Source organism: Chelonoidis abingdonii, chromosome 22, assembly GCF_003597395.2.
Source record: "Chelonoidis abingdonii isolate Lonesome George chromosome 22, CheloAbing_2.0, whole genome shotgun sequence".
Classification (NCBI taxonomy): domain Eukaryota; kingdom Metazoa; phylum Chordata; order Testudines; family Testudinidae; genus Chelonoidis; species Chelonoidis abingdonii.
The window spans coordinates 31,488,403-31,501,147 of record NC_133790.1 but is presented as its reverse complement, the minus strand read 5'-3'; the positions used below and the strand labels follow the sequence as shown (position 1 = coordinate 31,501,147).

Genomic DNA, 12,745 nt, shown 5'->3' with positions numbered 1-12,745 from the left:
ATGGACTGTGAATTTTTTGTTTACTGCTTGTGACCTGTCCAGGACTTTTACCAAAAATATCTGGCCATGACTAAAACGTAGCCTTAATTATAGGAAATAGTGGGGGGGCTGTGACTTTCGGAGGCTGGGTCTCTGGCTGAGTTGGGGGGTTCGGGTGTGGGGGGCTGTGGCTCTGGTTGAGTTCGGGGGGGGGGGAAGGGCAGTGGGTCTTTACAAACTTTAGAAACCGACAAATCTCTTCACCCGGGGCCTGACCCTGCCAGGCGGCCCCAACCCCTCATGGACAGGCCTCGACCAGCTTGGGCCGCCCCAGGCCCCCAGCACGTCCCATGAGCAAGTGCCAGCTGTAGCAGCCGGACTGCCCCGAGTGGAGCCGGAACTGCCCGAACGCTCCAGAGCCCTGCCACGGCTCCGAGTATTACCGAAGCTCCCCGAGCGGAGAGAGGCGGAAAGGCCCGAGTATTACCGAAGCTCCCCGAGCGGAGAGAGGCGGAAAGGCCCGAGTATTACCGAAGCTCCCCGAGCGGAGAGAGGCGGACAGGCCCGAGTGTTGCCGAAGCTGCCCGAGCGTGCTCGGAAGCCGGTACCGTCCGGCCCTGGGCGGTGGTTTCCGTGACTAGCCGCCCGGCGCAGCGGCCGGCCCGGACATGGCCTCCTTCATCGTGAGTACGGGGGCTCGGGACTGAGGAGACAGGACCCGGGAGAGGCGACCCCCCCCAAACCCCTTCGCCCAATGCATGATGGGAAACCACACGCAGTGCATGCCGGGACATCAGGCCCCCTGCGGCCCTACCCCACTGCATGATGGGGCACCGTTCCCGTCCTTGCCGCCCTCTTCCACGCAGTGCATGCCGGGACATCGCACCCCTCCTCCCACTCCGGCCTTGTGCGGGCGGGTCGCCGTCTGTGCACGCTGGGCCTTGGGCTTCGGCGGCACCTGGCCCCGCGGCCCCCGGCTGCCTAGGCCCTGTGCTGGGCACCTTGGGACCCTTGTGTCACAGCGCCGTGCACCGAGCCAGCCTCCCGGAGCATCCCTGCCGGGGCTTGGCCAGCCTGGCCTCAAACCTCCAGCGATGGGGACTCCACACCCCCCGGAGCCTGTTCCCAGGTGAACTGCCCTTCCCGTCAGACTGGTTTTCCTAATAGCTAACCTGTCTCCCTTGCTGCAGATTAAGTGCATTGCTTCACGTCCTACCTTCAGTATCCATTGCCCCCACCTCTCTAATGCACACTGGGGCATAGCGGCTGCGGACGTGACTCCCTGCGCCTGCTTCCTGGAGCATATCTGTGGCAGTCTCTAGAGTCACTATGCATCATGGGGCTCTAAGGAGAGGGGACTGGTATGGGCAATCCCAACAAATCATCTAGGTGGTGGGGCGTGGATCTCCATCCATATCTTGTGTTTCTGTAACCAGTTGAGCCCTTGCTGTCCTACTCTACCTAGAACCACTGGGGCTCCTGCAAAGCCATCCTTTGTGGGACTCATGATCACTGTTGTATGGAGGCAAGAAATACAGTACTTGCAGTTCAGTGTTTTGTAACCTCTCTGTATTGTGAGGCACTGGCAGTCCACAAGGCAGAGTGGACTTCATATCTCCCCCCACAGTTCTAGAGCCCAGCCCCTCATGCACAAACCCCAGAGTCCTCTTTCCACCCCCAACAACCTATCCAGTAAGGCCTGGACTGAAAGAGCCATTGAGACCCCACAGACTCAATCATGGTCAATCCTTTGATTTCTCTCTCTCACCCACACATACGGTCTCATTCATGGAGTAACCTTAGAATCACTCTTTAGGTTCATGTGCTTTGCTTAGGAAGGATAAAAGTTGCAAAGGCCTAAGGACTTAATGAGAAACTGGGAAATGGAACCTGCCTATCTGGTAGTTGAACAGCCCTCCTCACTGCAGTATCTGAGTGCCTAATGCAAATTCGAGAGGGGACGTTCAAAGTACATAAAATGTGGGCTTCATGGGAGTGTTATTTAGTGAGGGAGTTATTCAAAATGCCACTGATGGCAAAAAGAAAACCAAGCAACAGATGAACTGCAGCATACAGAAAATAGCATGCATGCAAACCAGGTTCTGCTTAGTCACAACCTGAGGATCTGGCGAAACAATTTCAGCTGTAATCAGACCAAAGGGATTCAACAGCAGCAACAGAGCTTCTTAGAAATGTTTATAGTATTAATTTAATAGCTGAAGCTTATTTCCTTGCATTTATTCTATAGTAATTCTCATTTTGTGTGTGTCTTTTAGTAACCTTGCTGGAGATGCACACGCAGAGGGGTGTATGTGCATGCCCTCCAATAGAAAAAGCTGTGCCCACAATTTTCCAAGAGCCACCACAAACGTACATGAAGTAAAACAAACTGCAGTTGCTTGTCATCTCTAATATGGAGGTGTGACGGATGGAGACTACTGATCTCAGTATGCAGTGCTCTTATTTTGACCTGAGGAGGCTGTCCGGATTGAGAGGGAGCATCAGTCTATCTCAGGTTTTTGTATAGTGCCTGTCTCCTGATGAAAGACCACTCGTAGCAACATGTGCTGGGAGCTGCAGTCTCTTGTGGCCACAGCTCATAGTAAAGGGGGTTTCTAAAGGAAAAAAATATTGGGTTCCCCCTTTTTTCTTTTAAAGAAGGCATGAAAGATTTTTTTCACTCCAGAAAAAAAAGTTTATTTTTCCCCTGGCTTGTTATTACCTTAGAAATTCAGGCCTTGTCAGGGAATTTTATGGATAAGTGGAGGACTAGCAGATTTATGACAACATAGATACCAAAGATATGGAAGGAAGTGGAAGAGGAAGGGATTTTTATTCAGACTGAGATATTCTGAGTCATCCATGGAGTCTTTTAGCAAAATCAATGAAGATGAAACTTGATATTCCTGATATTTTTAAGGTATAAGATACTTAAGATATTTGTATTTTCTAAAAGATAAGCAGAACAAGAAACGTGTACAGAAACTCCTTTCAAGCTTTCTTTAAACATTTATAGAAGCAGAAAATGAGGTGCATACCCCATTTTCCGCCTTTTGTTGGTCACCTTTATAAAAATAGGGCTTGAAAATGACAGATATCTGTGCTGCTCTCCGCCTACTCAACCCTTTCAATTGAAAGGAATAGAACGATTGTGCATTGTGTTTAATCATAATGTATTTTCAAGAGCCGACGATTCCACAGCTGCAGAATTTGGAATGGGTTACCTAGGGAGGTAGTGGACTCTCCATCCTTAGTGGTTTTTAAGGTCAGGCTTGACAAAGCCCCGGCTGGGATGATTTAGTTGGGGATTGGTCCTGCTTTCAGCAGGGGGTTGGACTGGATGACTTCCTGAGGTCTCTTCCAACCCTAATCTTCTATCAGTCTATGATTCTAAGAGCTTTGACAGATGTGAGCTACCCCCATTCATCTCACTGTGGTATTGATTCTGAAATATAAGAATAGCAACATAAATGGCAAAATTGTTAACTATTTCACTGCTAATATTTTTGCAGAAACATCAGTTAATGTGCTTATCCCACAGTCCCAAGCTGTCTCCCACTCCTCCGCAGGTATTAGAATTCCGAATAGCCTCATAAAAGTACTCCAGCCTCACTTCTGCCAGTTCTGTGATTGTGATGTTCCCCTCTCTTGTTATCTGGACTGCTGATCTGCTAGGTCACTCCAATCCTTGACTCTGGGAACCAGCCTTCCCCTGCTCTGCTGTAAGAACCCCACTCCTGGGCTGTTCATGCACAGCCTCTGGCATGTAAGCTGCTTCTTAAATTGTGCAACCAGATGACACTAGCCAATATCTCATGTACCAGACACAACCCTAGGAACTTCTGTCTTGGGGTGTCAAGTTATGCCCACTGGACGCTGCAAACTTATATGAATTCATCAATTTAACAAAGAAATTGATATGCACTGAGCTTGTTATCTGAAGGGGAGTCTCTGACATGCTTCAGACCAAACGCACTGCTTCAGGTAGAATAAACAAACAGATTTATTAAATATAAAGATAGATTTTAAGTGATTATACGTCAAAGCATAGTAAGTCAGATTTGGTCAAATGAAATAAAAGCAAAACGCATTCTACGCTCATCTTAACACTTTCAGTGTCCTTACGAACGTAGATGTTTCTCACCACAGGCTGGCTGGTTGCCCTTCAGCCAGGCTCTCCCCTTTGATCAGCGCTTCAGTTGCTTGGTGTGGTGTCTGTAGATGTAGATGGAAGAGAGAGGAAGATCATGGTAAACATCTCTCCCTTTTATCTTGTTCTTTCCTCTTGACTTGGCCCCCCACTCCCTTCAGAGTCATTTGAGCATTATCTCATTGCAGTCCTAAACTGGCCAAAGGAAGAGGGGTGACTCACTGGAGAGTCCAACAGATCCTTTTGTTGCTGCCTAGGCCAGCGTCCTTGTTTCTGTGAGGCTGGGGTAGGTTTGTCCCATACATGCCTTGATGAGGTGTGAACTCTGCTCTTGGAGAGTTTTTTCCTGGGCTTATTTTAAGCTATGAAGACAAATTTTCAGCCTCATAACTATATACATGAAATTATAACCTATAACATCATTATAGCAACAATGCTAAGTGCATCATGAGCCTTCCAAAGACATCCGACATGACAAACTGCACTGGATACCACGCAATTGTTTTACAAGGATGAACAAGGGTGCTGGTGTTCCCCCGAGGTACGGAGCGTCACAATTATGTAGTCATGGGTTGTCAGTACAAATTTCTGCAGCTTATCAGAAATTGCAAATGTGTGGACTAGTGCATTGATTGGATTATTCATTGTCATAAATGTATTTAAAACTTCAAGTTTTAAATTCAGATGAAGCTGCTACAAATACAGGATCCTATCTGCAAAATTTAGGCCTAGCTTGTTGCAGAGCACACAGTGCCTTACATATTGTCAATACCCTTTCTAGTTAACGCAGAGTAGCCCTTCCTCATTCAAGCCATTTAGCATCCTTACAGCAGTTAATTTGAGGAGAAAGACAGACACTCAAGAGAGGAAAAGGAAACAAAATCCAGGAAGGAAGCATGAATAGGCAAGTCTCATGTTCCTTTATCTTTGGTCCTTCTCTTCTTCCCCTTGGGCATCTATCTAAGCAGTGGCTCTCATTAGTGTTGACAGGACTGACAAATCTAATTAGCCTGTTGCTTTCCATTCTTTTTCAGCAACAATACCAGGCAGATATAAATGATTCCAAAGTTCTTTACTTGCTGAAAGTTCCTGAAGACTATTAGCTGAAGTCCGGGCTCCCAGTTTAAGTCACGTCAAAGTGCAGCATGTGTTTGTTGTCCATAGGTTCAAGAGAATAATGCAAAAACTCCTGGTCACATGCCTGGTTTCTTTCATTCAGAAAAAAACAGATCAGATTTGCTTAGTTCACATGCAAAAAAGTATCAGGCCAAATTCTGTTCTTATTCCAATGTAAATCAGGAATGACTGGACTGAAGCCAATTTGAGAGCAGAATCAGGCCTCTTAGTTTTAAATGTCAGCTCTGCAAACTCCTGCTGGGCTCTTTACTTCTCAGATACAATCACCAGCAATAATAATTCTGCAGGAAGAATTTTGCCCTCAGTTTACACCTGTGCAGCCTCCATGGCCATCACTTTGTTTGCACAGGTGTCACTGATTGGAACTTAATAAACAGTTCTGTAGATGATGCCCAAGGAGGAATAGATTCCAGCTCCCTCTCAGCTATCTGTGCTGGGTCTGCAGGGATAAGAGCAGTAAAAAGCAGTACAAGCGGCAAATGTGACTGATACAGAAAGTAGATCTGTTGAGTGAGAAGTCACTTTTCCTGGCAGAACCACATTTTAAGGCTCATTCCAGACTGCTTTGCTGTAGCACCAAGGCGATCAGTGCCCTGTAAAAATGACTGTAACAGTTATTTCAGCCCTGAACTTTTACAGAGGGGACTCAGTGGTTTGAGCATTGGCCTGCTAAACCCAGGGTTGTGGGTTCAGTCCTTGAAGGGGCCACTTTGGGATCTGGGGCAAAATCAGTACTTGGTCCTGCTAGTGAAGGCAGGGGGCTGGACTTGATGACCTTTCAGGGTCCCTTCCAGTTCCAGGAGATTGGTATATCTCCATATATGTTTATGTTTACCTCCCCTTCCTCCAGACCCATATCTTCCTGCTTAGCATAGCTTTACTGTGGCATCATGACTGGCATGTTTTCTTTCATTGCAACAGCTGCACTTTGAGCACCCTTGTCATGATGTCTCACTGTGGCGAGGGTCAGAATACACCATTATTAGTATATTTTTTCCTCCTTCCTTATGTTCAGGGGCAGTTTGATGAGGGGAGGTATTTGGTTTGGTTTCGCCTATCCTTTCTTTGGAGGCTGTAGATTTAAGACCAGTGGGTTATTTCCAAGTCTTTTCCTCTTCCCCTTCCCCTGCAGTGAAAAAAGGAGCTTCTTAAAATCTTGGAAGGAATTATTCCCAGACATGAAGACACAGTTAAGGTGGTAAAGATGTCTCAATTACTTCTGCTGAAAACCTTATTAGAATGCTATTGCTCTCAAAAGGAACAAGCACTCGAAAGACAACAAATTGTAAATCAAGATTACATTTGTGGGGAAGAAAAGAGCACCAAGCTGTTTAGAAGCCTGGAAATTTAGATTATGCTTTCACAAACTACCATAACTCCTCCTCATTCCTTACCAGATCTTGCAGCCCTCTGGCATAGATGGTCAGCTGTGCTAGGTATTTTAGGTACCTTTGAAATTCTCATGAGCTCCTCTTTGTGTAGAACTGGCAAGGTCCAGAACCTGTTTTGGAGAATAAAGTACAGTGCTCTGTTGTCTGCAGCTAGCATTAGATATTAGATAAAGTACAAGTGTTTAACACTGAGAGTAGTTAACCACTGGAACAACTTACATAGGGATGTTGTGGATTCTCCATCACTTGAAGTCTTTCGGTCAAATCTGGATGACTTTTTAAAAGCTATGTTATCGCTCAAACAGGAGTTATGGGCTTTATGCAGAAATCATTGGGTGAGGTTCTCTGGTTGGTGTTATTCAGAAGGTCAGGCTATGAAAGGTGTGAATCTGTGGAAATTGATTGGTACCCTGTGGAGATGTTCGGTAGAGATGGGTACAGTCGAGGCCATAGTGGCTGTATGAGGGTAGTTGTTTCTCAGCCTCCCAACGGAAGGAGAATCGGATGAGTATAGCACTGTTTGCACTCTCTTTAGAGAGGATGGTGGAATGGTACAAAGTGGTAGGTGTTTGGGGGTTGTGGGTAGATGGTAAAATGTGAAAATATTGCAGTCTTTTCACTCTAGTGGGAAGGTGAGGTGAGAGGGAAGGTCTTTGATCTGTACTTGGGGCCTAGGACTTGAGACCCTGTGGCTCATTCTGGGACAGTGCATTCGAGGAGCATCAGTGGCTGGGTGGATCTGCCCTTTATAGTGAATGTCATTTGTATACTTAGGGGATATGTGTTTCACAATGGGAATGTACGGAAAGGTACAATGTGATGGTGGAAAACCTAGATCTAGAAAGGCATTTAGCTGCCTGACTCCCACTGGAGTTTGGCACCAAAATATGTTAGAGAATCTGGCCTAAGTGTCTTTGGGAGTCAGAGTAGGGTGTTCTGGGGCATGGGGAAGGGGCAGAACTTAGAGGGTTTGCAGAACCTTAACTCTGAATTTCCAGATTTTTTGAAGATTTATTTTTTCCATACCTTAGCCTTGTCTTAGCAGGCCAGATTCTGGGCTAGCGTAAATCCAATGACAGTGCCAGCGGAGAATGTGGTGCAGAATTTCCTTCTTTTCAGACATGGTAGGTTTATAACTGTAATATTCTCATAAGGTTTATAGAAGAAGTAACTGCGATTCCTTTGCAACTTAACGATATCTAAGTGAAGCTTCAAGTCGATTATTTTTGCTTTCAGAGCAAGTATTGAAAAACCTAGATGTGAAAACTTATTGTAGATTGTTACTGTGTCTTCAGATAGTGAGGCTGTTCTTTTGTTGTCATTACAGATTAGCTGTAAACAATACATGTACTTTGATTAAACACTGGCCAATATAGACTTAGAGCTTGATTCTCCTATCATTCAAGCTGGGGTGAATCAAGAGTAACTCCATTTCACTGAGATCAGAAGCAGGCACTTTGAATTACTTACTGTAGTAAGGTGAAGGCAGAGTTGCCTAGTGGTTAGGAGTTGGGTCAGGGACTCAAAAGACTGGAGCTCTATTTCTGGCTATACCAGTGGTCTTGGACAAGTTGCTTCACCTCTTTGTCAAGTGTTTTGAGATCTACTGATGGAAAGCACTATATGAGAGCTAGGCTATTATTATTATTTTATTTTATAATGCTTTTAACCTCTTTGAACTTGTTCAGCCCATAGAGTTTATAAACTCTTCTTGATCGGATGTGTGCCAGAGTTCTTTATAAGCTCCAGCAAACACTTGGCCTTTCTGTTGCTCTATGAGAAATCTGCAGCATTGATCAGCTCTGCAGAAATCAGAATAACTGGCTTCTATTCCCAGCTTTGCTGCTCTGTGCCTGAATTTCCCTATCTGAAAAATGGGGTTCTTACTTACCAACCTTACAGTCGCGCGGTAAGGATTAATTCATGTTTGTAGAATGCTCTGAGGTCATCTTGTGGACTATGCTATTATTACTAAGCCCAGGCTGTGTAGCTGGGATAGTTACAGCATCTTTCTGACTGAGCCTGTAGAAGGCAGGGAGAGGGTCAGTGCCTGCTGCATCCCACGCTGGAATTTTTAACCATTCTGCAGGAGACGATATACTGGCCCATGCCGCGATGAGGCTTTGTGAAGGAGTGCTGCTGACATCCAGGCTGCATTCCTCAACCCAGGACTTCCTGTTGCATAGTCTCCTCCTCTCTGGACTGGCCGTACTGCCTGTGCTTTTCAAAGGCCTTGAGGGTGCCAGTGGCAATTGATAATTGGCAAGATTCCTTGGTAGGTTTCTTGCCAGCCCTGTTGTGCTTATGGCTACCACAGATTCCTCAAAGGATGAGAGCAGCATCCATTTTCAAAGCTGCCTGGAGTTTGGGACTAAGCGCATTCAGCATCTACTGTTCTTTGTGTTACAGAGACAGAGTCAGAGTTTAAGTCCAGAAGGGACCATCAGATCATCTTATTTCTCCTCCTGCACATCACAGGACACCAACACGCCCCAGCACCTGCACACAAAACCCAACAACCAGAATTAGACTAAAGTGTCACAGCTGTGAGGAGACTAAACTGTTGTGTGCCACAAGCAGAGAACAGGAGGGATGGAGGCGCACCAGTACCCAATGCCTTTTCAGTGGCAGGGAACTGATTAAAGGAGATATGCCTCATGAACCTAGCATGATCTTTGCAAATACACTGCTGGGTGTTTCCCATCCCAATGGAAGGTTTCCTACTTGGTAGAGTGCACACCTCTCAGGCTGTTGATTGCTAAGCAGCCACCCTGAAGCAGCTGTGACTCTTTTGCTAGACCCTGCCCCTGCAAAGCACACTCTGCTCCTCTTTGTGTCAATGGGAGTTTGTCGTCTACCTCAGTGGGATCAGGATCAGGTCCTGTGGCTACAACTGAGTTCAGCTGAGGTGATCTTGAGGACTGGAAGCAGAGTGTTTGGGTGGAGGTCTCTGTTGGGTAATTCCCTTCTTCTTGTTCTCCTTTGGTGCTCAAGAGAGTTTGCCTTTCAGAGCATGGTGCAAGGGGATCTTCTGCTCAGGCATTTCTCTCTAATCTGTTTAGGTTCTTAGATGGCTCCCATCACTGTAGTAACTGAGCATCTGGGAGGGTGCAGGAGGGTACTGGGGAGGTGAGTGATTTGTCTTTGCTGTCCATTGTAGGCAGGCTCTATTAATAAGCTGTTTTTAAGCATGTACTAAGCCTAGACACTATGGTGCTGGCTGCCTCGGAAACCATTAAATACACTAATAGTAGATCCTGCTGTGTCTAGTAATGTAAAGAATCTTTAATACAAGCTGTATCCTCAAGCTCTTTATATATCTAACTACAGTTACCGGTATAAATAATACACAGCAGAGTGGAGGAGAAAATGGAGAGTTTCAGGTAAGGGAGAAAGGATGGTTTCAGGTGAGATCATAAGAAATATGTCAATGAGTGCAGCTAGGAAACACCAAGAGGCTGCGGAGAAGAAGGCGCCTGTCTGAACAGTGGCTCAGTTGGGTGACCTACTAACATGGAAAGGGGATGTTTGATGGATGTACCATATACGTCGGGATAGGACAGGAGGCTCAGATAAACTGGATGTGCTTCGCTAGTGTGGCAGGCAGTTTAGTCTCCTCACAGCTGTGACACTTTAGTCTAATTCTGGTTGTTGGGTTTCGTGTGCAGGTGCTGGGGTGTGTTGGTGTCCTGTGATGTGCAGTGGGATCTGAAAGGGGAGCTTATCATAAGCATAATTCCTAATTCTGAACCTTAGCGTCCAAAATGTGGGTGCCTAGCATAAACCCTCCAAGCTTAATTACCCAGCTGAGCTTATATGTGCGCATTACAGCAAAAATTTCAGTTGTTGTCACTTCGGTCTCCCAAAACCTTCCCTGGGACTCCAAAGACTGCAGCATGCCCTGAGTCTGCTACCACCAAAGGAAATTAACCCCTCCTGTCTCTGCTTAATTGCCTCCCAGGCTTCCCCGCCATGGTATCCTGGAAGATACTGTACTGTAAACCTCTTTGATTACAAAATCCCACCTTCCCAGTCTTTCCTGAGAGAGACCGTAACCTGGCACAGGATTTCTATCCCTAGAGCCTCACTTAGAAAAAGAAAATCCAACAGGTTTTAAAAGAAAGCTTTATATAAAAAAGAAAGAAAAGACATAAAATTTCTCTGTATCAAGTGACAATTACAGCAGTTCAGTTTCGTAAAAGAAAAATGAATAACCAGGCCTCATTCAAAAAGAAATACAATTAAAAATCATTCCAAACTAACACATGAATATATAAAAAAAAACAATAAAAGCCTATTGTTTTCTACCTTTGGATAAAACTTGGAACTGAATATTAGAAAGCGTGAAACGAGATAGAAGATCCTCTCAGAGCCGAGAGACAGACAAAAGACACAGACCCAAACATTCCCTCCCTGAGCTTTGAAAAATCCGGTTTCCTGATTGGTCCTCTGGTCAGGTGTGTGGTTCCCTTTGTTAACCCTTTACAGGTAAAAGAAACATTAACCCTTAGCTATCTGTTTATGACAGAGCTTTGTCATGGCAGTCTGAGACCTGTATGCAGGAAGCTACCGATACGTGCCCATGAGAGAGACAAAGAAATAGGTCTTGGTTCAGATCTCATCTTGGCATAGGCACTGAATTTCCTGTGTCAGCCAGTGTTCCCTGCCTAGTGTGCCGTGCACCAAGGGGAGAGAGCAGACATTGGTTGTGTAGTTCTATGGTTCTTCATCAGCCTATTTGGTCTTGGCTGACTCCGTTTGTCACAAGCCCCATATACAGGCTGTTGTGAAAACCTCCATCCCAATGCCCATATGACGGGTACAGCTTGCACTAAATGTACAGGACGGCCTGGGTGGTTTGTAGTGGTACTTCCATAATGTTGCAGGAGACTGTCTGTATCATAATCATACAGCCGGCACACCAGCATGGCATCACTTGCTTTTTAAACCCGCTGTGGCATTCTGTTTGCCCATCATGTCCCCTAAGCCCTGTCTACCTGACCCACTCTGACATTCCATGCACATGAACAGATGCTCCCTACGACACCAGTCCCGGGGTCCTACTGAACAGCTGGGGCTGGTGGTACTGAGCACCCCCTAATTTTTTCTGTGGGTGCTTCATCCTTGGAGCACCCACGGAGTCGGTACCTTTGCATAATAAGATACGGAACCTTCCTTCTGCAGGTCACCATTTCAAATCCAGCTTGGGTTGGTTGAGACCAAGGTTGTTACCATCAGTTTGGCTTTTCTGTGGCTTGGGTGAACTGAGTTTGGTGGATCTCAATCTAGCTCCCTCTAGAGGGATGTCCATGTCATAAAAAATCCCTGTTGGCCGTCCCTTGCGTTGGCTGTTGTATACATGAATAAGGGCTTCAGTCTCTGAGGTTTGTCAGTCCAAAGCACCTTTCAAAAGCGCTGGACAGAAATGGAGCAAACTGCTTCCCAGGCACATATTTAGCCCCTCAGCAGACGGGGTTAACAGTGCCATTGAACATTTTTTGACTAGAGGTTTGAGGGGACCCCCTTGGCTCTCATTCTGAGGTCACTGCAGCTGCCTTCTCATTGATTCTCCCCTCTCCCAATCTGTAGGCAGAGCTGTTGTCGCTGCTTCTCAGTGCAGTCAGTAATCATGTATCTCACTGGGTGGTGGTGGTGGGAGGTGTCATTGTTCTGATGCAGGAGAAGTTTTCTGCAGGTCTGTGCTAGTTTGCCACTGCCAGGAAGGGAGCAGGCGATGCCTACTGATCTGCAGCAGGGAGAGATGTGCAGGGAATCAGCACTTAAGCAGAGGTCCAGGATGAGGTTTTATCATTTTACAGTAGGCTTTCAGGACAGATACGCTGCACATACTTTATACTGGCACTAGAAAAGGTTCAGAGAAGGGCAACTAAAATGATTAGGGGTTTGGAACGGGTCCCATATGAGGAGAGATTAAAGAGGCTAGGAATTTTCAGCTTGGAAAAGAGGAGACTAAGGGGGGATATGATAGAGGTATATAAAATCATGAGTGACGTGGAGAAAGTAGATAAGGAAAAGTTATTTACTTATTCCCATAATACAAGAACTAGGAGTTACCAGATAAAATTAA

General features: G+C 45.9%; 1 protein-coding gene across 3 annotated transcripts in view; it reads left to right on the top strand.

The window, feature by feature from the left end:
• Window positions 1-541: 541 nt before the first annotated feature.
• LOC116815899 (uncharacterized) overlaps window positions 542-12,745 on the top strand; it is a 64,700-nt gene continuing 52,496 nt past the window's right edge. Inside the window, exon 1 of one of the 3 annotated variants that reach the window (XM_032764667.2) lies at window positions 542-662. In XM_032764667.2, the coding sequence (XP_032620558.1) occupies window positions 648-662 (15 nt within the window). In that variant the 5' untranslated portion in view covers window positions 542-647. Of the gene's footprint in view, window positions 663-2,516; window positions 2,900-7,689; window positions 7,782-12,745 lie in introns of those variants that run through there. The other 2 variants (XM_032764665.2, XM_032764666.2) reach the window with 2 other exon arrangements.